A 22,561-nucleotide genomic window follows, 5' to 3' on the forward strand; every position below is an offset into this window, starting at 1 on the left:
GCCATGTCCTCCTGGTCAGTGTCCCCACTGACCAGGTCTAACCCATCCCTTTCTGTGCACATTGGTCACCCCTATGGAAGGCCCAAGGTACCCCCCCCCCCCTGGGCAGGGTACAGTGTATGTGAAAGGTAGAGCATGTACTTGTGCAGGTGACATGCTCTGGTAGTGAATTACAGCCATTTTCGTTTTTCACTGCTGCAAGGCTATCTTGCTCCATAGGCTATCATGGGGGATGCTGGCTACAGTGGCTACCAGCATATCTTCCCATAAGAGAAAGATAGGACATACAAGTCTGGTATCCCTGAACTTAGAATTTAATAACACATCTTTTAAGAAAGGTGTTTTTTAACTCCTGTGTTTGAGAATAGCACTTTTAGAAAGTTGCTGTTCTCTTGTCTGACCTTTCTGTGTGCCTTGGCCTGTTTGTGAATTGAGGAAACCTGGGTAACTCATTACAATAAAATAGGGGAAGAAAATACCATTCGAGTTCATTTACCAGAGGAAACCTGGGTAACTCATTACAATAAAATCTTTAACCCCAAAGAGATATTACAGACTGCCACCTTGGAGGAGGATGATCCCTGTAATATTAATATGGAATCAGCCAAGAAGCTTAGCGAATCACTAATGCTCTCAGAAGTAGAGCTAGCTTTGATTAAGGGGGCGTCCTTAAAGGCCCCTGGCCCTGACTCAGTACCCTTAGATCTTTTTAAACACAATCGGGAGGTTTGGTCTCCACTACTCTTGAATGTTTTTAAGGCATTAATACTCGGGCCTATTCCGTCCTCCTGGAAAGAGGCCGTTTTGGTCCCAATTTTTAAAAAGGGTGATAAGCATGATCCACGCTGTTATAGGCCAATATCACTAATAGACTCATCATGTAAGCTAATGGGTAGGGTGATATTGGCACGGCTGGAAACATGGGCAGAGTCGTCGGGGGTTATTGTAGAATCCCAATATGGTTTTAGGAAGGGGAAAGGAACTAGTGAGCAGTGCCTGAATCTGGAATTGATTATGGGCAAGTACATGGGTGCCAAGAATGGTTCTATACACTTGGCATTCATGGACTTGTCCAGTGCCTTCGACACAGTATGCAGGGACAAATTATGGTGTATGATGGATTCTATGGGTTTTGAGGAGCCTCTGGTCACCCTGCTTAGCAGGTTACATACCGCTACAATGGTTAGAATTAGATATGGCCGTGGAGGAGAGAAAACAAGACCTATATTATCCACCGAAGGTGTCCGACAAGGATGTATTTTAGCACCTTTTTTATTTTTGGTCTATACGAATGGCTTAGAGGGCTTTTTATTAGAAACGACTGCTGACTTTCCAAAGATAAATGGTAAAAGAATCCCAATGTTGTCTTATGCAGATGACACTGTTTTAATGGCACTTACCCCTAACAGCATGCAGATTTGTCTGAATGCTTTTGACATGTTTATGGGTAAACTAGACCTAGGTGTCAATTTTACTAAATCTTTTGCCATGACTTGTGGTCAAAAAAATGTTAAAATACGGAAATATCTTGTTAGGAATGCTACTATTGAGAAAGTGGATAACTTCTGTTATCTGGGTAACCTTTTTAACAAAAAACTGAATTGGGAACCTCTGTTGACAGCCCGGGTTCAGAAGGTTACACAGTCAACTGAAGCTCTCTTCCGTTTCGCCAGCAAATTAGGCCAGCAACGTGTTGCTGAAATTACATCGTTATATAAAGCTAAGTGTGTTTCTGCCCTGACTTATGGTGCAGGGGTTTGGGGATCACAAAGCGGTGAAAAAATACAAATTATGGAAAATAAGTTTCTAAAACGTTTATTATCCGTACCATTGGGCACATCTAACACATTTTGCCACGGAGAAGTTGGAATTGAGTTTATAAGTGATATCATTCACGTTGCACCTCTAACATTATGGTCTAAAGTTTGGCGATCTGAAGAATTTAAATTAACAAAAGATATCATTCAAGACTGCCTTAAACTTGACCACTACACCCAAATCCCGTGGCTACGATATGTTAGAGAGACTTTTTATAAAATAGGTTTGGGTATTATGTTTACAAATCCTGAAATGCTTAGTAAGGATGCTAAGGAAATTATCAAAAATGCCTATAGTGTTAATCTAGGTTCTTTAAAGACAAATGATCGGGTACTACATGTACGGGGAAGACTAGTTTGCCCGTTCTATTTGTCATATATTATGAACACTCAATGGCGTTTTTATCTCACAAGATTACGCCTTGGCACTTTACATTTTTTATTTGCATTTCCAAAGCAGGGGGGTTGGTGGGAGAAATTACCCTGTTGTCCTTGTAATAATAGGGTTTCGCAAAATACTCTCCACCTTCTTCTTTTCTGTACTTTGTATAAGGTTCCAAGAAACATCTTTATCAAACCATTATTGGTATCATTTGGAACGTGTTACTATAAAGAAGCTTATGACCTTTTATTATCTCTGTCAACTGCAAATATCTGTAATGCTTTTTTAAATTTCATTAGATCAGCTTTGGTGATTAGAAACAGATAATGAGTCTTGACGGAAATTAGCTTTAAAAACCTGTATTGTGATTTTAATTAAGATCTTGTAAACATCTATTGTGATTTTATGGTAGATTAATTGCAATGTCTTTTTAAAAAAAAAATTTAATGTATACTTTTATGATTTCTATATGGAATCGAAATAAAGTTATTTGACTTGACTTGACTTGAATTGACTGTCTGGTTTGAGAGTGACAAGGGCTGGTCATTCCCCAGGAGGCTGACTGAGTCAGACCTAGGCTGAATGACTGAATTTGCAACTTGAGTGGTGGGATGACGTAGCACCTGAGCCTGAATAGGGCTGTGCCTGCCTTCCACAATGCTGGCTCCACCTCCTGCTGGGCGGCTGACGACCCTGCCCCTCACTCTGAAAGGAAAGTAGAAGCCAGGAAATACAAAGTGCTCAAGGAACACCCAGAACTGGTTGAGACCTGGCTCAGAGCCCTCCTGCACAAAGGGAACAAAGAATTTTTTGGGGATAAGTTCAGGACCCCTGACTACAGAAAATTAGATCATCCTGGAATCAAGAAGGAACCTCTGCCAAGGAGAAAGCTGAAACTGAAGAAGGAAGACTGTCCTGCTGTTGCTCTGCTGGACTGACCTGCTGTTGCTTTGCTGCCAAGGAGAGGGTAACAACTTTGCTTTGTGCTGTGTCCCCTTGCTTGAAGGAATCTCCAAGGGCCTGAGAGAGAGCTGGCTCCCTGTAATGAAGTCCCAGGAACAAAAGGACTTCACCCCAGCTTCCCTGAACTCTACTGAGAGAGTTCTGTCCTTCCTGGAGTGTGTGGCCCATGTGTGGTGCCTCTAGAAGTTGTACCTGTGTTGGGAAGCTGGAAAGCAAGCTTTTAAAGGCTTTCTGCAAGTTTTGTCTCATCGCTCGCTTGCGGAGCGCATCCCCGACAGTGCATGGATAATCCCGCCGCTACGATGGTTGAGATCGTCGCAGCGCCTGTTGCCGCTGCCAGAGCCTACGCATCCTTCGTTTGTGGGACGCACCAGAACGGTGCGGGAAGATTACCATCGCTGCGAGTGTCGTCGCAGAGCCTGTCGTCGCTGGGTGAGATCGCCGCACCGCTTGCTTGCGGACCGCATCACGTGCACTGCGAGTGTCGTCACAGAAGCCATCGCATCGAGGAGCTGCGAGAGAGAGATCACCGCTGGTCCGCGCATCGTCGCCCCGGAGATCATCGCAACTCCAAAGATCATCGCATCGTGCCTTTGCGAGAGAAAGCTTCCTACGGAACCTACGCACCGGAATCCATACAAGTCTGCCTTCCTCCCCATACAGACCGGATTCGTCGCAACACGCCCGCTGCTGCGGCGGGGTTGTCGCATCGCCTCCCCAGAGTCTCAGGAGCAACGCATCACTTGTTTTCCACCGCACCAGCTTCTGCTTTGGAACTTTGTCCCATTTAAAAGGTACTGTTGTCTAAACCTGACGCAACTGTGAACTTTTCACGCAACTGTGGATTATTTTATCGCAACCTTAAGAACTCTTTTGCAACCATATTCTTGAACTGTGTATGGTGGATTTTTGTTGTTTTAGTCTTGTGTAGTTTAGATTAAATACCTTTATTATTCTAAACTGTTGTGGAGTCAGTTTGTGGTGTTTTCACTGTGTTACTGTGAGTTTTCGTACAAATACTTTACACATTGCCTTTGATAAGCCTGACTTCTTGTGTCAAGCTACCAAGGGGGTGAGCAGAGGTTATCTAAAGAGTGTTTCCTCCTTACCCTGACTAGAAGCAAGGGTCCCTATTTGGACAGTGGTACCTACCCCTGCCAACTAGAGACACCCAGTTCTAACAGTATGTATAGGGAGAGAGGGAAATATTTGGGAGATCCATCCACCATTAAAGTCCTCTCCGCTCAATTCAATTTCTTGGGTGATTATGCCAATGGTAAACTCATAAAAACAGTAAGGGTGGAGTAAGAGTGACTGTTATTACCCAGCTTAGAGTTACCTGGAGTCTTAAATGTCCCCATTGAACAAGAGAGAGAGAGATAGGGAGGACAAAAGGTAAGGGAGGCACTGCTAAGATATTTCCAGGCACTGCTGACTGCTGACGGGTCCACTCTTGGCCATATATTCGCCCAGGCTCAGCCAGGGCACATTCCATTTGTGTCCCACACTGTGAAAGAGCAGACTACACTATGTAATGCCTAGCTCCTACTCTGTATTCACCCCATCTTCAGAGTCAACCGCAGCAAAGTATCGTGGGAGGTGTAGTTCTTGACTCTCTCCCAAGCAAAAGTCCAGCAATCACCAAAAGAATCTTGCGCTGCAGTAGAACAGGGTTCACTATATAGGGCCTAGATGCTACTCTCATTTTCTTCATCTTCAGGGTCACAGCTGTAGGGTAATCTGGGCGGTGTAGTTCTTTCCCTCTTCCAGGCTAAAGTCCAGCAAACACCAATCCTCTGCCCAAACATATATGACCCACATATGTGCGCCATGCTTTCAACCTTAAATAATGACTTCCAACGTTCCGAAAATAATGAAATCCTGCCATATTCCTGCAGGAGGTATGGCCTTGTGATGGTGTGACTATATGGTTTCGTCCCACGTGCCTCATATAACTTTTTAGGTCTGGCCTCAGACTAGTTAGTTGCTTTGGGCCAGCCCACTTGCACCCAATGTCCAGAGATAGCATCAAACACACTTTGGATCATGCCAGACTAGTATTTACTTTTGATTGGTGCATTAGGTTTAAGAGAGATCTTATGTGGAACCTCCACCTCAAATGCACGGAAAATAAAAATGTGCCATTATGTTTACTCTCCGTATGATGCTGCTGTAGGAAATTACATGCTAATTTAAGTCATTAATAATTTGGACACTAAATGAGAATAACAGCAATGTCACAGAAATGTGTACTCACTTTCAGCATGAAATATGTGCTTTACCACAGTTTCCAGGGACTGCAGAACCCAGGAACCTAGAAGTTGGAAAAAATTTAGGATGTCAAGATTTGGCCCCAAATCATGATTTTCTTTTATCCAATTCTATTGGTCACATCTGATTACTAAATACGAAGTTGAGATTTGCCCAGTCCCTTGCAAAACAGCTACGGGTTACGTTATGCATGTCGAAAAGTAACATTTGAAAGATATATTTAACTTATCTAGTTTGATACCTCAGTGGATATAGAACCTCAGTGAGTATAGAACCTACTGCAATACACTGAAATCAGAAGGTCACAGATTGGAGATCCAACGTGACACATGCATTCGTACATCTCCCAAGGGTCATGAAAGGAATACCCTTGGGTTTTGCTACAATACTAATAATTATTTAGATAACCCTGATTGTTTTCATAGACAAAAAACGTATTTTCACAAAGGTAATGTATTCACTACACAAGAAAATGCTTTTCATTGCTAAATGTTATGGATTACACAATTTTTCCTTATGCCGAGAATGTGTAAGAGCAAAGTCTAAATTCACAGATGATGGGAGACAGAAAGACGCTGCAGGATACCGTGTAGGTGGGAAACAGTAGACATCTCGGTGACATTATTTAATTTACAGCCCCACTAAAGGAAAGTGCTATAAGTTTCTCATAGGTGATTTTACCAAGCATAATTCCCCCCTTTATGTTTGGTAAAATCACCTATGATCTGGTAAAATTACCAGATACCCCTCTCTTCTGATTGAGACACTATCATTGGGCTTCGGAGCCTGTATTGTATTGTAATTTTATTTATATAGCGCTTCCCTATCCCCTGCGAGTAACAAAGCACTGTGGTCCTGCAATGGAAGCAGAGTACTGCGAAGATTCCCTGAAGTACTCACGTTGCTTGATGGCAAAATGGAAGTACGCTGTCCTTCTGTGGGTTAGAATGCCCTGGGCAATCTCCTCCAAGGAGTCATGTGTTCAAAAGGACCTGTGTGGGTTTCCTAGTGACCCGACTGCAGTTCCCATAGGCACACCATATTTGCAACCAGCAAAAGGTGGATTTTCCAGTAGTGTTGGGCTACTCTGATTTTGTCAGATGTGTCATACAGCAAAGCACATTGTTGTGACCTCTTGCTGTCTTATGCATTCTTCCCACAGAATTTATGTTTGGTGCTGCTCAGCCAGTGAGTAAGGTCACTGTATGGTTGGAATGTTTAGAGTGTTTGTGCTTGGATGAGAGGACAGTGAGACGGGCTGATTAGCAGGTTGCTGCTCCTGGTGGGACTCTACCTGTAACTTTAACTAAACCTAATAAATCTACATCTATATAATTTACAAAGATCCATCTCTTGATCATAACACACATCACCACTGAGAAGAAAGCAGCGGGGGACCTAATTTGCATAGACAATGGCCCTAGCCAAATAGTATTAAAGTGACCATGAGAATGTGTTCCCTCACTTGACCCACTATTTCCTGATGGGTAGTAGCATACTTCAGATACATAATCAAAGTCCAAACAATCTGTCCACCTTTCATCTGGATTACACTTTGGAAAAGGATGCAATATGTAATGTCTCCAAATGTTGGGTGTCTCATGTGTTCTCCTCCAGGGGGATCCTCATCAATAGTCAAAAGCACATGAATATTCCCGCCCGAGCGCAAGAATATTCATGTGCTTATGACTTTGATGAGGATACCCCTGGTAGAGAACTAGAATTACAGGTAAGTAACTTATCCTTCTGTGCACTACCACAGGTCAAGTACGTTCATTGATAGACGTGCAATTTTAAGTGGTGTGTAGTCAAAAATGTTTATCTCATTACCAATGAACACAAGCATTGTGGATTACATCTCCTAAACATCAATCTTTCCCCCCCTCACAGGCGTTTTCATCACTAAAGGCGATGTGGGAGTGGGAACAATCGTGGGCTCTGCTGTATTCAACATTCTATGTATCATCGGGGTCTGCGGCCTCTTTGCAGGACAGGTAAGAGCAAATACTATTGAAAGTGCAATATTGCATGAACAATGTGTCACTGGATGTGAAGCTGCAACTGTTGTAACCGAATCAAATTGGCAATCTTGCAGACATACAACCGCATGAGACATACTTTGTAAAAGACACTAATTTGCTTTATTTCAAATGCGATTGAACCCTGGTTCATTGAAACGATGCCCTGAAGCAAATCATTAGCAGGCTTCCCTGCGGGTTTTGATTATATTTTGAGTTGCATGCTGTGAGAGGCTTCTGGATATCATTTCTGAAATTTAGAAGAGACTTGCCTTGCAATATTTTGTTGCTGAGTGTGTCCTACTGTGTCGCCTGTGACTGTGAATTACCTCTCCACCCCCATTGTTTCATGATAGGGCAGTTCACCTGCTGATAAATATTAATGAGGCATGTGAAACAATATATAATCTCTAGGGGGCAACTAAAAGACCATATTTTGACTCCCTATGCAAAAGAAATGCCTGAGATTAGATTAGGAATGTGGCTTAATTATTTACTAAGAGGATTTAAAACTCTTCCTAATTATATCGTGCACCACACCTTCATACGTCATTATTCAGACCCGCTTGATGCGCACTGTTCGGATGCTAATATAGAGGTCAGAGAAAGCAGGGTATCCGCCAGAAGATACCACCCTCCCAGCCCAATTCCTCCCTTTTTAATAGTCAGAGAAAGCACTTGTGTGTTGTCAGAGGAGCCTCATCTTTCTCAACCTATGGAAACACTCTGCTGGGTTTCGACCACAGGCCTGTCAGCTTAACAGTGCCAAAGGACCAGTGGCGTAGCAAGAGAGGGATGCACATATGTGACTGAACGCGTGACCAAAAAGAAACCATATTCAGAAAGATACATTATGTTTCAGGCATGAAATGATGGGGGTAAATTACTTGATGGCGAGGTGCAAAGCCAAGAGATTTGGAGGATGTTGGTTGAGGCAGGTTTTTTGGTTTGTGTTTAAAATTATTTGGGAAGTTAAATAGTCCCTTGGTCCCTATTTCAGCGGTAAATTGATGAGAAGATATAATTTGTTACATGGATGTACTTCTAACTGGGTGGGAGTGTACACCCTGGCAAGACTATATTCAACTTTATCTACACCGACCCAGTAGGATTGCTGGAAGCAGATGGTATACGCAGAGTCTATTTGTTGTGTCTATAAGTGATTCCCGTGATCACTCGGTTGTCTTTAGCCTCCAAGTGTGAACTGCAGCTTTCTTGAAATAAATCATGCGATGTAAATTGCTCTAGCACCACAAGTCGTCAAATATAGTTGCTGCACAAAAAATTAACAATGACCCATAATTTTTAGGGTAAAAGGTTTACGCAGGTATGAGGACATTTATCCAGTTTGCCACAGCGAAACACAGAAACATGTACCATCTGTCAGGGTTGGATGCTTCTCACCTCACTACAGGGCGAAACGGATGTTCAATTCAGAAACCAATTTATAGATTAACTAGCAGCCCGTCCTGCCGTTGTCCGGGTATGAAATAGAATGTGTGTATTTGGCAAGGGCAATTTATTTTAAAATATCGCGGTAGACAACATTTTTTGTTTCATTAGAATAGGGACGGAGAAGGTCCAGCTGCAGCCATGGTTGATGTTAGCAGGCGCGTGTAATTGGTGTAGTGATCCGCCGCCTGGGCTACAGCTCTGGTTTATGTTAGCAAGCACGTGTAATGTCGTTGAATGAGAGAGTTATCAGCCGCGGGTAAATCCGTTTAATGAGAGAGTTGAGTGACAGCGAGTAGGAGAGGCTGCAGTAATTGTCCCCGCAGACACGCTCTTTTGCGTGTTCCCCCGCTTGAGGCCCAGATGCAGGCCTGTTTGTTGTTAGCAGGCGCGTGTTCCCCCGCTTGAGGACCAGCTGCAGCCCTGGTTGATGTTATCAGGCGTGTGTAATTAGTGTACTGATCCGCCGCCTGAGCCCGGCTAGAGCCCTGGTTGATGGTAGCAGGCACGTGTAATTTCGTTGAATGATAGAGTTCAGTAACAGCGCGCAGGAGTGGCTGCAGTGACGTTACTTACCAGGCCTCCAGGGGAACGCGTTTGTCACGCCCCCAACACACAGCCACAGCAGACGATCTTCTGATTAATGTACGACCCACATGGCATGAAGGGCGGAACGTAGCACATGCCCCCAGCGTTTCTCACGCCCCCAGCGTGCCCCTTGATGCTGCGCAATTGCGTTCACATGGCAGGAAGGCCGGACACACGCCCCAGCATTTCTCACGCCCCCAGCGTGTCATGCCCCCAGCGTGCCCCTTGATGCTGCGCAGCAACATAATTGGCGCTTGCATGTACGACTCACATGGCATGAAGGGCAGACACACGCCCCCAGCGTTTGTCACAACCCCAGCACACGCCTACAGCCAACGATGTGATGGCCGTACCACACGCCCCCAGCGTTAGTCACGCCCCCAGCCCACGCCCACAGCACAATGCAGACATGCCCACAAGGGACTACTTTGCTGGCACGGTTCTTTTACCTTTTAAATGTATAGAGGAGTTGGCCTAACGGCTAAGTTGCTCGACCTCGGACCTGGGGATCTGGGTTCGAGTCATGGTAACGACGCCAAACATCCTGTGATTCTGGGCAAAACACTTAATCTCCCCGTGCCTAACAAAAATGAATGTGTGTCCTCATGTAACGTAACTGGTGCTATGTAATGCGCTCTGATACCTGATTCAGTTCAGGTCAAATTTGCGCTATATAAAACTCCTCAAAAAAAATGTTTTAAAAATAAAAATATGGTGGCCGTCTGCATAGCCTATGTCCTTCTGCTGCAACTGCCCTTTCCAGCGCTGTATTGGGTGTTGTGATTGGTGCTGTGGTTACTGAGATTACCCGCCTCAAAGGTTTGGGCTCTCTCTTTATAATATTAGTATGGATGAGTGTAACTGTGGTGCACGTTGTTGAAATTAGTTGATTTAATATGTCTTTCAAATTATTAAATGGGTGGAAGGTGTAATGGTGGGTGAGGAGTAAGGCTTTGAGTAAGGATGCAAATAGGAGAAAGATCACTCCTAGTCAATCCAAAATGTACAACAAACAGTTACACATTGAGTACTTATTTCATAAATTAAACACAATTAATGAAAACCACAATAAACAAGATAATTTACTCAGTTGAACATACTATGTTACAATATGCCTGTGTTATAATAATGCAAAAAATGTGCAGAAGGCAAGCAAGTTCCAGGGGAAAAGAAGGAAGGGATCATGGAGTGTGGTAAAGCATATCCACCAATGACAACCACAAACTAATACAAATACAGATGTAAATCAGCAAAGCGCCCACTATGAAAGGGTGAGAGGCCGCTCCATAGGTACGAAAGCGCTCCTTATTAATGAGTGATGGCATCTATGCTATGGATGAAAATGAGCATTGTGAACTGGCCTTGAAGTTCTTGTAAGTAATCATTTTCGTTGTTAAGGTAGTTGAGTGGTTAGCAATTGGTTGGTGTTTGGTGGTCCCCAATTCTCCAGTTTTGGAATGCACGCCCGTTTTTAGGACTTCTTTGCAGATGCTGTTTATTATGTCTTTTAATGTGTGGGATTTTACAATCTGGTTTTCTTTCTTCTCACGTGAACGAACACATGACATATTGTGTTCTGAATTGCACAGGAGACAAAAGAAAATCGCAATCAAACCACACAAAGCCTGTTTCCAACGCCACTGTAAAAAATGTCATTTCAGATGTACCCAGACACTCTGCTTTTTAGGACAGATAGTTTATTTTTGGCTATCACTGTGATCACTTGCTACTGAGTGCACGTGCACATTGCCATCTTGTACCTAATCTTCTGTTTTGTTGAGTGCCGAAGGAAGGAACAAGAGAGCTGTCTGGATTGTCAAGCAGTCTGTGACCAAGGTTGCTTATCAGTTCTTGCCATTGCATGACTTTGACATGAAGGGCAAAGACAGCAGATGTTGCCAATTACTATTCTTAGCGCTGTACAGTCAGCAGGATCAGAATTGGGTGTCACAGAAGTAAGGAGGGTGTTTCTGTGTAACTGATTCCCCTGTTTCTGTCTGACAGGCACTTTGTGTTGGGGAATATATTACTGCGATGGTGACAACCTGTGCACTTTCATCGTTTTTAATTTTGTTCACAAAATAAAAGCCCTATGCTCCTGCAAAACACCTACAGGATGGAAACTCGGCAAGTCTGGCAACACAACTCTACAAAAGTGTGGTTTTTATGTGTTTAAAAAAACATAAAATAACATTTTCCAAATTCAAACAGCGTCACCCTACCAGTTCATTTTTACTTTTACCGAAAGCAGAGAGAAGGTGTTGCTGAAATCCATTATTTACAAAGGTTATTACCCCCAGGTTTTACGTCCTGCTGAATTCCTAATCACAGTTGTGTCCATTTGTGAGATGTATACATATGATGGACTGCTTTCCTTAGTTACTTTATAGTTAGAATTCAGTGGGTATGTATCCTAAGACAGAATTAAGTGTGACACGCTCAGTATCTGTATGGCTTCCCCAATGTGTGAACATCATTAGCTCCATATGATCCCATCAGCGGTCTTCGGTCCACGCAGCTAAAATGATTAAAATTCACTTAAAATCAATTCTTGTTTAAAACATTAGCATAGTAACTGCGAACCAAGCTGGCAGCCAATCAATTTCCGTAGTTCATTAAGGCTTTAAGTAGGTTGAAGAACCATCATATTTTACGATGAAGTTGGACTGATGCTCATGAAAGACATCTCAGTCTACTGCCCTACTAAAACCATGATCATTCTCTTGTTCTGGGGTAGTAAACCATATGGGCTAAGCAGTGCGTGCCCGATCTGCAATGTCATAGTTAAAGTTAACACTGTTGTGATGTCATTAGCTATATGCCTCCAAGATATTTTTTAATGTTACTTTATTTTCAGTAGTGGCTGCTGCCGGGGAGTAGTGGTGGGATGGGAAAGAATGGGGGTGGGGGTAGGGGGGAGGGGGTGTTAAATAAAAGAAAAAGGGTAAAAAGAAAGAAAAATGCACTTACCGTCCGGACGGCTCTCCTCCGTCCTCTTCATCCACAGCACAGGAACAGACAGCACCCAGGCTCCCCTAGCCAATCACAACGCTTCCTTACTGCAGGGTTGTGATTGATCTGAGGGCCATGGTTCGGTACACAGGTTCTCTCTTGTTGGCATGTTCCTCTCCAGGCTGTGTTACCTGGTGGGGAACATGCTAAGCGTGCATGACTGTTTGTCTGGCCCAAGATGCTGGCCAAACCATCATGCGCACTTTACAGAGTGCCCATCACTCCTCTCCCTGCTCTGTGGCCAGCACAGCCCGCCTTCACCTTTACAGCCCCAGCCAATAGTGAAAAATAAAATGATAATAACATTGTTATTATCATTTTATTTTTCCTGTGTGGCAACACTCCTCCACCGTAGTGGAGGAGCCACCACTGTTTCTTTTATTTTAGGTTTTTGTATATCACCACTAACTACACTAAAGTGGCCTCAGAGTGTTTTGGGTAGGCACATGCAAGAGAGGGTGGCATGTAGTGTAATATTCCATATGCTAGAACTGGTGTTTTGTGGAATGAGTCTAACATCCAGCATCATCTAGCAGCAGTGGTCAGTGTTTGTAGAGTTTTTCTCCAAGTATGACCCATTTAGGTGACAAAGTCTTATAGCCCAAGAGTCTCTAGAGCCAGGGTGAGGAGGTGGAGCCAATATTAGGCATCAATGCAACTCTTCTCTACATGCCTATATTATTTTTCAAAAGTTGAGTAGGAGAGATTTATCATCTGACATAGATCTAGAACAGCTTTCTTGACTACATCTAAACGGGATACACAGATTTGCTATGTGACCACCCGCAGACCACTTCCCATTTTTGCTCTATATCTACTGTGGGTTGTTAGTTTTCTAATATTTAATTCTAGAAAGCATAACTGACAAACAGCATGGCTCTAAGTGAAATTGATGAACATTTAGGCCAACCTTGATCCGAGATCTAGAGATAGAAATGCTCTTGAACGAAAGTTGATTTGCATATGGGTGGGTCCAACCTGGAATGTCATGGTGAGCCAAAAACACAATGGATTTGGGCCCAGCTCTCTGTACTGGGGGTGAACGTATGACATTGTTCTGCATTCTGTCCATCAATAGTTCTTTTTGCCCTTGAATGAAAGCTGTCACATTTTAATACAAACCTATTGGGAGTGATTTGCAAATTGTAGTATTTGGGATTTTAGCATAGCTGCATACCCCCAGGCTTGATGTCCTGGTGAATGCCTTGGTCAAAATGAAAAAAGTTCAGAAGTGGAACCACTACGGCTGTAAGATTAAACAGAGCATGGCTCAAGTATTTCACCTTAAAAAATCGTAAGAAGTGAAATGGAAATGGATCAACAACACCTTAACTGACATGAAAACAGGAGAAATACATAATGTACCAAAGACCAATTAAAATCTACGACTTATGGTAAAACCCAGTGAATAAGTACTCTCAGTACTCTAGCATATGGGTTCTCAGGGCTGATCCAACTCTCTATAAATATCAATCCTGTCACACACTCCTTTTTGGAGATATATTGCTTAATGGTCAGATAGAAGCACGTCTTTCACATCAGCTTCAGGGCAAGGATGGGCATGAAAAAGGAGAACAAAACTATTTTGGAGTTGTTCATGCCTAGAGCAGCTGTGTGGTATGTACACTCTTCAGTTCGCCCGTCAACTCCACAGTGTCTACCGTCTATTCTTAAAGGGGGCGGAGACTTCTAGACAATACTCTTGACCCGAAGCTATTTTTTTAATATCTTTATAAAACATGACTAAAATAAGACAGCACCACACATTTAGGGCAGTTATTGTTGGAGATGTATCTGTGAAGGTATAGAACTGCCCATGTCTGAAAACAGAAAGTGTTAACTGATTGTATTTTGTAGAGTGGGCCGTAGGACAATGATTTGCTGTCTGGATCTGTCATATTGACCGTCACACGTCAGTGAAAATCATGTTGTGCTACCGCCTAAGAGTAAGGAGAAATTACTGCCTGACTAGACGAGCAGGGTACTGGGCTCTACTTCCTGCTTCCCTGTTGTTGGTAGGAGACAATGATAGATTTATTATCCAGAGTAAAGAGACAGCAGGCTCTTAAGGAGAATATGTAGGCATATGATTCCTCCCTTTTTTGCCATTATACAGCACACAGCAGTGGAAGATTTCTCAAAGCTATTTTCTTGACGGGATGTAAACATATCAATATACAAATTGGAATTGGTCTAGCGGAATCATGAAATATGTGTGTTTCAATTGAATTTGTTAGGAGATATCCACAGAGGCAAATCCCAATGGAAGTGCACAAAATAGTTCCTTTCGCACACAGGCATCTTTTTACAAACGTCCTGTGGTGTTCTACACACAACACACATACATTTGAGATAGACAGGTGTCTTCAAAAGTTGGCATGTGCAGGTCCAGAAGCGTTCATTGAGTTTTGATGCCCTATTTAGATTAAATAGGGCCTGCTAGAGAAAGAAACCTATATGTAGGCTTGAAAGGCTCCTGCAGATTTTGAGAGCTTAAAATGTGTTACAACAAATGCAACCATTTTCACGCATCAGATAACTTCTAAAGCTGCTCTATCAGCTGAACTAACTAACAAGGTCAAAGACAATCAGTCCACCATTTTCGAATCATGTATTGAATCAACTATAGGGGGCAGGGAAGCAGAACCGCTCATGGCGGCGTACATTTGATTCTGTATTAAGGAGGTTTCAATATCTTATGTGAATTATATAGCTTTAGCATTAAAGCCTACCTATATCTCACTACCGTGATCACCAAGGAATTTGATATCACTTCCAGAGCTGTAATTAGCTTGATAAATCTTCCCTTATTCTTTGAAATAGTACTACATGTGAATAAAAACTCTATTATTGGCCATTAATAAATAACTTGCCTTAGAGGCTAATACTTATCTCCACTTTGCCAGGTTTACATGGCCATCTAAGATGCTGGATTGCATAATGATATAAGAAAATGCCTAAAAGATTATGAACTTCTGAACTATCACTAATCACCGTTTCTCCAATGGGAGGATACCATGTTGACTATCATGTTTGATGATGTCCTGACCACAGCTGGCAATAGAGGTTAATACCTCATTATTCATGGAGATTTACTGGACCTCCTATTTGGGCATCTGAATGCAGACACAACTGATCCGAATCTGCGCTGCATCTGTGACTAATCTGCACTGGTTCCAGTATTTTAGGATGAGAAGGGAATATACTGTGACTTCAAGGATTTTTCTGTCTTCTCTGGTGGCAATGGAATATATTTTGGCCTGGTGGTCACTTTTGTCTCATGTGGTGGTCAAAATAGTCATGAAGTTATTGATGAACACTGAGAGTCTGCAATTCCATCCTCATACAGATGATTGAATTATTTATCTTCCTGTTAGTGGCCAGAAAACTCTCAGAACTCAGAATCAGCGAAGCTTCATGTGACAACTGACTGAATGAGTTCTAGTGAGCTCAAACTCAATTTAGCTAAAAAATAAATTATTTTGTTGGGCTTCTCAATACATTTTGCACAATTCATTATTGATTTCTCAACTTCCTAATTTTCATCCATGAAATTACCTTTGTTACTAAGGTAAAGAATTTGAGACTGCTTCTGAATTCCACTTATAGGCGGTCTCCACAGATTGGTGAAGCTGTATCATAAAAATAGTGCTGTACACAGTGTTGTGCCTGGTGGACATGTATATCAGTGGACAGTCCTCTGAAACCTGATGGAAATTGTACAGTATTAAGCCCTTTTTACTTTGCCACTTTCTTTTAGAGCATTAACTTTTCTTGAATTTTTAGCACTAAACTTATTTAGATCGTGATGTGTACATAGCATATAAATAAACAAAGTAATACATTATTTAATCGATAAAGACATATGAATAAAGTTGAAAGCTCAAACTCATGATGGAAGACCATGTTTATTTGTAGTGCGGGTGGCTAATGTGCTACATTCACCCTGTACTTGACTCATTGCCAGAGAGGAGCATCGTGGAATACCCAGTTGGGTGACTTACCTTGGGGCTGGAAGGTAAAAAAAGAACACAAACTGCTGTACATCTTTAGGAAATTGGGTTACTGGTTGAGGGGGCGAAACCCTACTCAAACAGCAATTACAAGTCTTGTCAGTGTGAAACACAAGCAAGCCCCAAACTAACCTGTGCTCAACCCTCTGGTATCTGGCCACAAAGGCGGTCAGACTTCACTTAGAGGCAATGTTTGAAGTATTTATGCAGCACTTCAACGAAAATAAAGCGAAAATGCATCACACTGGAAATCCCACTTCAAAAAATAAAGTTAATTTTGAATGAATTATGAGAGACCAAAACAATAAAAATCCAATTAGTAGAACCGGTGATGTTTAATTTTGAATGTTCAAATAAATGTAGTGCTAAAAAGCACCAAGTGCCAACTGTGTTTATGTGGTCTTGCCGAAGAAGCTTGTAGCTGACCAGCAAGGCTTTGGGTCGCTTTGTGCCACATTTGGTGAAGACCCCAGCTGGGCTGGAAAGACACCTTTATCCCCACTTCCAAGTGTCTAGGACACTCTGGGGGTTAAGACTTACAGCAGGCAGAGTCCAGCTGAAGAGTTCAAGAGTTTTGGAGACTTTTCTGCCCCTAAGGGTCTGATCAGGAGACCAGCCAGCTAGGCCTTGGAGTCACTCCGGTGCTCCTGGGTTCAAGATACAGATCCAGTCCTTATCATTCAGCAGAGTAATGGGGCAGCAGAGTAGCAGTCCTTCTAACAGAACAGCACAGCAGTCCTTTTGAGTCTTCCCCAGGACCATATGTATACTGAAGAGTTTCTATACTTGGTGCCAGTTTTGAAGTAGTAGAAGTTTCTAGAGGTACCTACCTCCAAAGGTGCTTGGAATTTCCTGCCTTCCTGCCCAGGTCCCAGCTTGTCTGGGGGCACAAAAACTCTGATGTGAAACCCTTTGTGAATGTCCTGAGGCAGAGTCTTTGTGATGTGCACATGTGGTAGGTGACAGCTCCTTCCCTCATCAAGTCAGAGATGGTCCATCTTGCCAACACCTATCCTGTTTTTGTCTCACTGTCTGGGAGAAAAATACAAAGACCAACTTCTAACTGCACCTAGCCATGTGACCCAGCATCCAGGCTGCAGGCATCAAATGGTTAGATCAAGAAAATACCAACTTTCTAATAGTGATTTTCAGACTTGTGACTTAAAAAGGGTTTTAAATGAAAATTCTTTAGTGACCAAACTCAACTTTCCTGCCTGCTCTTAATTTGTAGTTATAACATATTAAATTGAATAAGGTAACCTACTGTTATCCTATGGACAGGCAGGCCTTGCAGTCGTGAAAATCAAATTTAAGCGTTTTACACTACCAGGGTATGTAAAATTTAAAAGTACATGTCCAACTTTTTAAAGACACTGCACCCTGCCCTATGGGCTATTTCAGGCCTGACCAAGAAGTTACCTATAGGATTAAAAAGGGAGATTTAGGCCTGGCAAAATGTTTATTTTGCCAGGTTGAAATGTCAGTTTGAAACTGCACACACAGGCTGCAATGGCAGGCGTGAAACATGTTTAACAGGTGTGGGTGGAATAGTCCATGCTGCCGACCCACTAGTAACATTTAATTTACAGGACCTGGGTAATAATAATATATAATACAATATAAATGATTTGTGTCTGATCAAGAGGCAAAGAATTCCATACTTTAGAAGCCAAAAAGTCAAAAGAACATCCTCTCAGTCAAGTTTTTACTACCCTGGGAGTAGCAATAAGCGACGCCCCACTGGATCTGAGATTTCTGCGCGATACATGTAATTTTGCCAAGGAGTATCAGTATCGGGGTCCTTTCCCATGCAGGATTATGTGAGAAAAACACAGAGTGTTGAAAGGAACTCTCTTCTTCATAGGAGGCAGTGTAAATTGGCAAAAGTAGACCAAATGGGCGCTGGCCTTGGAATGTTAAGCAGCAGCTGTGCAGCAGCATTCTACACTCTCTGAAGTTTAGCCAGTCTGCTTTGTGAGACATATTAAGATACAGCACACCAAAGTAGTTCAGCCTAGCAAAGACTAGTGTCTGAATTTCTGATTTCCAGGTCTCCACTGGGAGAAAGCCTAAGATTTTACTCAGATTTTTCAAATTGCAAAGCACTTTCCCACCAGACTGGAAATCTGGTTGTCAAAAGTTAGATTGGCATCAAACCATAAGCCGAAGTTCTTCACTTTCGGCTTAGATGTCAGGACAGGCCCAAATGCATCTGGCCACCACACCAAGGAACAGATCGAAGGTTATTTGCCTTCTAGCTGAACTTCAGTTTTACCAGCATTTAGCTTAAGGCAACTCGGAGTCATCCACTTCGCCAGCTCCACCAGACAGGATCTCAGGCGGGTTGCAGAGGCTCCTCTGTCCTGGGATAGGGTAATAATGAGCTGCGTGTCATCGGCATACAACAAAGTGTTAAAGCTGTGGCGCTCTATGACATCTACAAGGGGGAGCATATAAAGATTAAGCAGAGTGGGATTTAAAGCCGAGCCCTGTGTCAATCCCTGCTTCAGAGACACAGCCTCTGAAAAAAATAGGCGTTGAGCCACCTGAAAGGTGCGCTTCTGAAGAAAGGAGGCTATCCTGTGCAAGGCCATCTCCCCAACTCTGTTATTCCACAGCCGTTCCAGCAGAATGGTGTGGGAACAGTATCAAAAGCTGCACTTATATCCAACATGATCAGTGCTGCAGTTTTGCCCCGTCCGCTATTTGTCGCAGGGATTCGGATGCTAACAGCAGTGCAGACTCCATGCCGAACTGCAGGTGAAATGCTGATTGGGTCTCATATAATAGATCCTCTGCTTCAAGAAAATTGATAAACTGATCATTCACTTGCTTTTCAGCCACTTCGACAATTAACGGAAGAAGGGAAATATGCCTCAGATTTTCCAGTTTTGCTGGGTCTAGGGAAGGTTTTTTCAATAAAGGCACAGCAATGGCCTGCTTACACCTTGAGGAAACATGCCCCTTTGCACGAGACATGTTGAGCAGGTCATACAGCCCTAGCAGAATGACCTCCTTGCTCCAAAATCATTGATGAGCCCGGGTCTTTTGGAATCTTGATTTCACTCTGCCCGACAAAGTGTGCAGTTGATCAACATAAAAAGTATTAAAACTATGGAGTCTTGTCTTCACCTCCCAAGGTTTAAACCAGACTTTGAGGCATGGAACATCTGTAGCCTCCTTTGGGAAAGAATTGTAAATGCTCAGGACCTTATAGCGAAAGAAATAGGCGATCATGTTGTACCGTTCCTCAGTAGGAGTATGGAATGAAACAATCCGATCTAAAGAAGATAATGATTTAACAATCATAAATAGCTCCGGCAAGGAATACTGAACTTGCCCAATTTTATTGGCATAAAAGAGGATACATCTATTTTTAAACTGATTATGATAGATAGTCTGCAGATAAATTGCTACATCCTGTATGTTATAATATCGACGCCAATGGCGCTCGAGAGGCTTACCAGAAAGTTTGACATCCAAAGCTCTCAGTTAAACCATTTGGCTAATTGTTTAAGCCCTTTAGCAGTGTGACTTGTCACTGGTGCAATATAGTCTAGCGCATCTGTGATCTAATTTTCTCGTTGTGACTTGACCGCTTCCATCTCACCACATAAAGTTTGGCGACTTGATGCTGAACCCTCCATTAAGGCGACAGGGGTGACCTTCCTCCAACTGCGTGATTTATTCTGCCTACCTAAACTTGACTCAAGATAAGACGAGGTTTAGAAATATGAAAAGGTATGGCCAAGTGGTCCAACCAAATAAGGGGATAGGAGAATCCACTACCCCTGAAAAATGTGAAAAGATTGGATCTTACGTGTGGCTCATCTTATGCGTGGGCGCATGCACCGGTTGGACACACTTAAGTGCTTCTAGACCTTCTACATGCATGGTAGCCGACTTACAACATGTGTCTTCCATGTAAAGATTAAGATCACCCAGAGCTAGAAAATGGGAATAACAAAATAGAAAAGAGGCAAACTATCATCCAAAGCAGTGGCAAAGTTCGAAGGCAAACCCGGTGGACAATAGATCAGAAACCCAGCTAGGGAAAAATTGCAAGATAGAGCCTCACAGCACGCAATATCTATCTCAGAAAAAGTACTATAAAAATGTTGTCCAAAAATAATAGCAATCTCTCCACCCCTGAGTCTGTCTATCAAGTCTCACGATCGCATTTCTCCACGGAATTTCAGTTAAAATATCAGTTGCCAAATGTTCAGTAAGTAGCGTCTCAGAAAGAAATAAAGCGTTTGTCCGGTGGTCTATAAAAAAATCAAAGACCTTTATTTCCTGCATCGCAAGAGAATGACAGTTGCCCATGTAGCAGCGTGGCCTAACTAAATTGGACTGGCTCTCACTTCCCCCCAAAGGCCCTGCTTACAGTGTGGAAGACAGAAATTTACATCTACCACAGCCCCTGGTGCCAAGGGAAACATCTAGCATGTGCCAGCAGTCCTCAGCAATAGTCGGGGCAAGATGCCTAATTTCGCTCACTGTTTAGCACCTAATATCTGCCTCTAACCAAGCAAGGTTCCTGGACCTTGGCACCATCCGGATGTGGATGGGTGTAGATGGGCTTACCTTAGGCATGGCTTCGGCACACGAGCGGCGTGGTCGAGCCATGCCCCCACTAAAATAGTGCCCAAAAAAACGACAAGACCGGCAACCACTAATAATGGTAGACGGCACTACGATCCTCGCTAACTTCAACAGGGGAGTCATAGTAAATAGATAGAGCATCTGATATCGGCACAAAAATAAAAATACAAGTGCAAAATCCCTGAAGAGGTACATGTAGTATAACTTTACTAGGGACTTATCAATAAAATATATGTGCCAATTTTATCATATTTTAGGGAGGTAGCTAAAGCACTTCAGCACTAGTTAGAAGTGGTAACGGGTACAGAGTCCTAAGGCCAATAAAAACCAGAAGCTTTAAGGAAAAAGCTGGCGGGGAAATCAGGCAAAGGATGTCAGGTTCAATAGTATTCAACAGGTGGGCTTCAGTCCCTGTGTTTTACTATAGAATTGCTACCAATATATTTCAACAACGTAAAGTTGATTAAACCCAAGAAGGTGCTATGTTGCAAGTGATTGAATCCTAGACATGGTGACAGCAAGGGAGGGAGAAAAAAGCTCTAATAGACTCTTGTCATTGTGTTGATGGGATTGTCTTCTTCTGGTAAAACGTGAAAAATAGCTGCTTCCGTATTAATTTCACAAAATGAAATAAGCAGAAGTGAGATCACTTGACCTCTTACACTGAAAGCAAGCCTTTGTTCTTTTTTTTTTTTTTATTAAAATATTGAAAACCTGAGGCAGCAACACATTACTATTACCCAATTCTACTTTTAGTCAGCACTCTCCTGCTAAAGGAAGGGCAACACTCTATCTTTAGCACCACTCATCAAGACATTGGCTCAATCCATACATTTCTTTGTTCATGATCTGAATAACAATAAACTCCTTCTGACTCCCAACTCGCTGATAATAGTTGACCATGCAGTGATTAAATCTCTTTTTATCTACAGTAATGCAGCACTTGCCGGAGTGTGCCCTCCTCCCTCTGCATTAAAAGGGTGTTTTACATGCTGTGTCTTTGCTGATCTCTTTGAAAAGGAAATTTGATCACCTCCTTCTGGTGGTGAAGGAACTCCATTTACTGCCATTCAAGCCAAAATACAGTTTAACATATGCTGCCTGCCTCACCAAGCCCTACTGGAGGTATCCCACCCCCTCACATTTGGCACTACTACTTAAGATTTCCACAGGTATTCAGGTTCTGGTGGTGCCTGCCACGTAGTGCTGTGAAATGTGCAACATGGCATATTGACATCGCTGCGGGTGCTGCTTTTAGTAGCACCCGCCGCAATGTTAATGGTCAAGATCCGACCGCCATAATGGCGGTTGCATCGTGATCTGGTGTGCCGGAACGCCGCCTGCATGGCCGACGGTCCCAGTTTACATCAGGATGGCGGATGGACTGGAGTCCTTCCGCCATCCTAAGGAGCCCCTAAATTCAAAAGCCTCGAATCGACA

General features: G+C 42.9%; 1 protein-coding gene across 1 annotated transcript in view; it reads left to right on the forward strand.

The window, feature by feature from the left end:
- Positions 1 to 22,561, forward strand: part of SLC24A3 (solute carrier family 24 member 3) — a 1,490,020-nt gene that overhangs the window by 995,424 nt on the left and 472,035 nt on the right. Inside the window, exon 6 of the mRNA XM_078648964.1 lies at positions 7,324 to 7,427. Within this exon, the coding sequence (XP_078505090.1) occupies positions 7,324 to 7,427 (104 nt within the window). The remainder of the gene's footprint in view (positions 1 to 7,323; positions 7,428 to 22,561) is intronic.

Source organism: Lissotriton helveticus, chromosome 6 (genome assembly GCF_964261635.1).
Source record: "Lissotriton helveticus chromosome 6, aLisHel1.1, whole genome shotgun sequence".
NCBI lineage: Eukaryota > Metazoa > Chordata > Amphibia > Caudata > Salamandridae > Lissotriton > Lissotriton helveticus.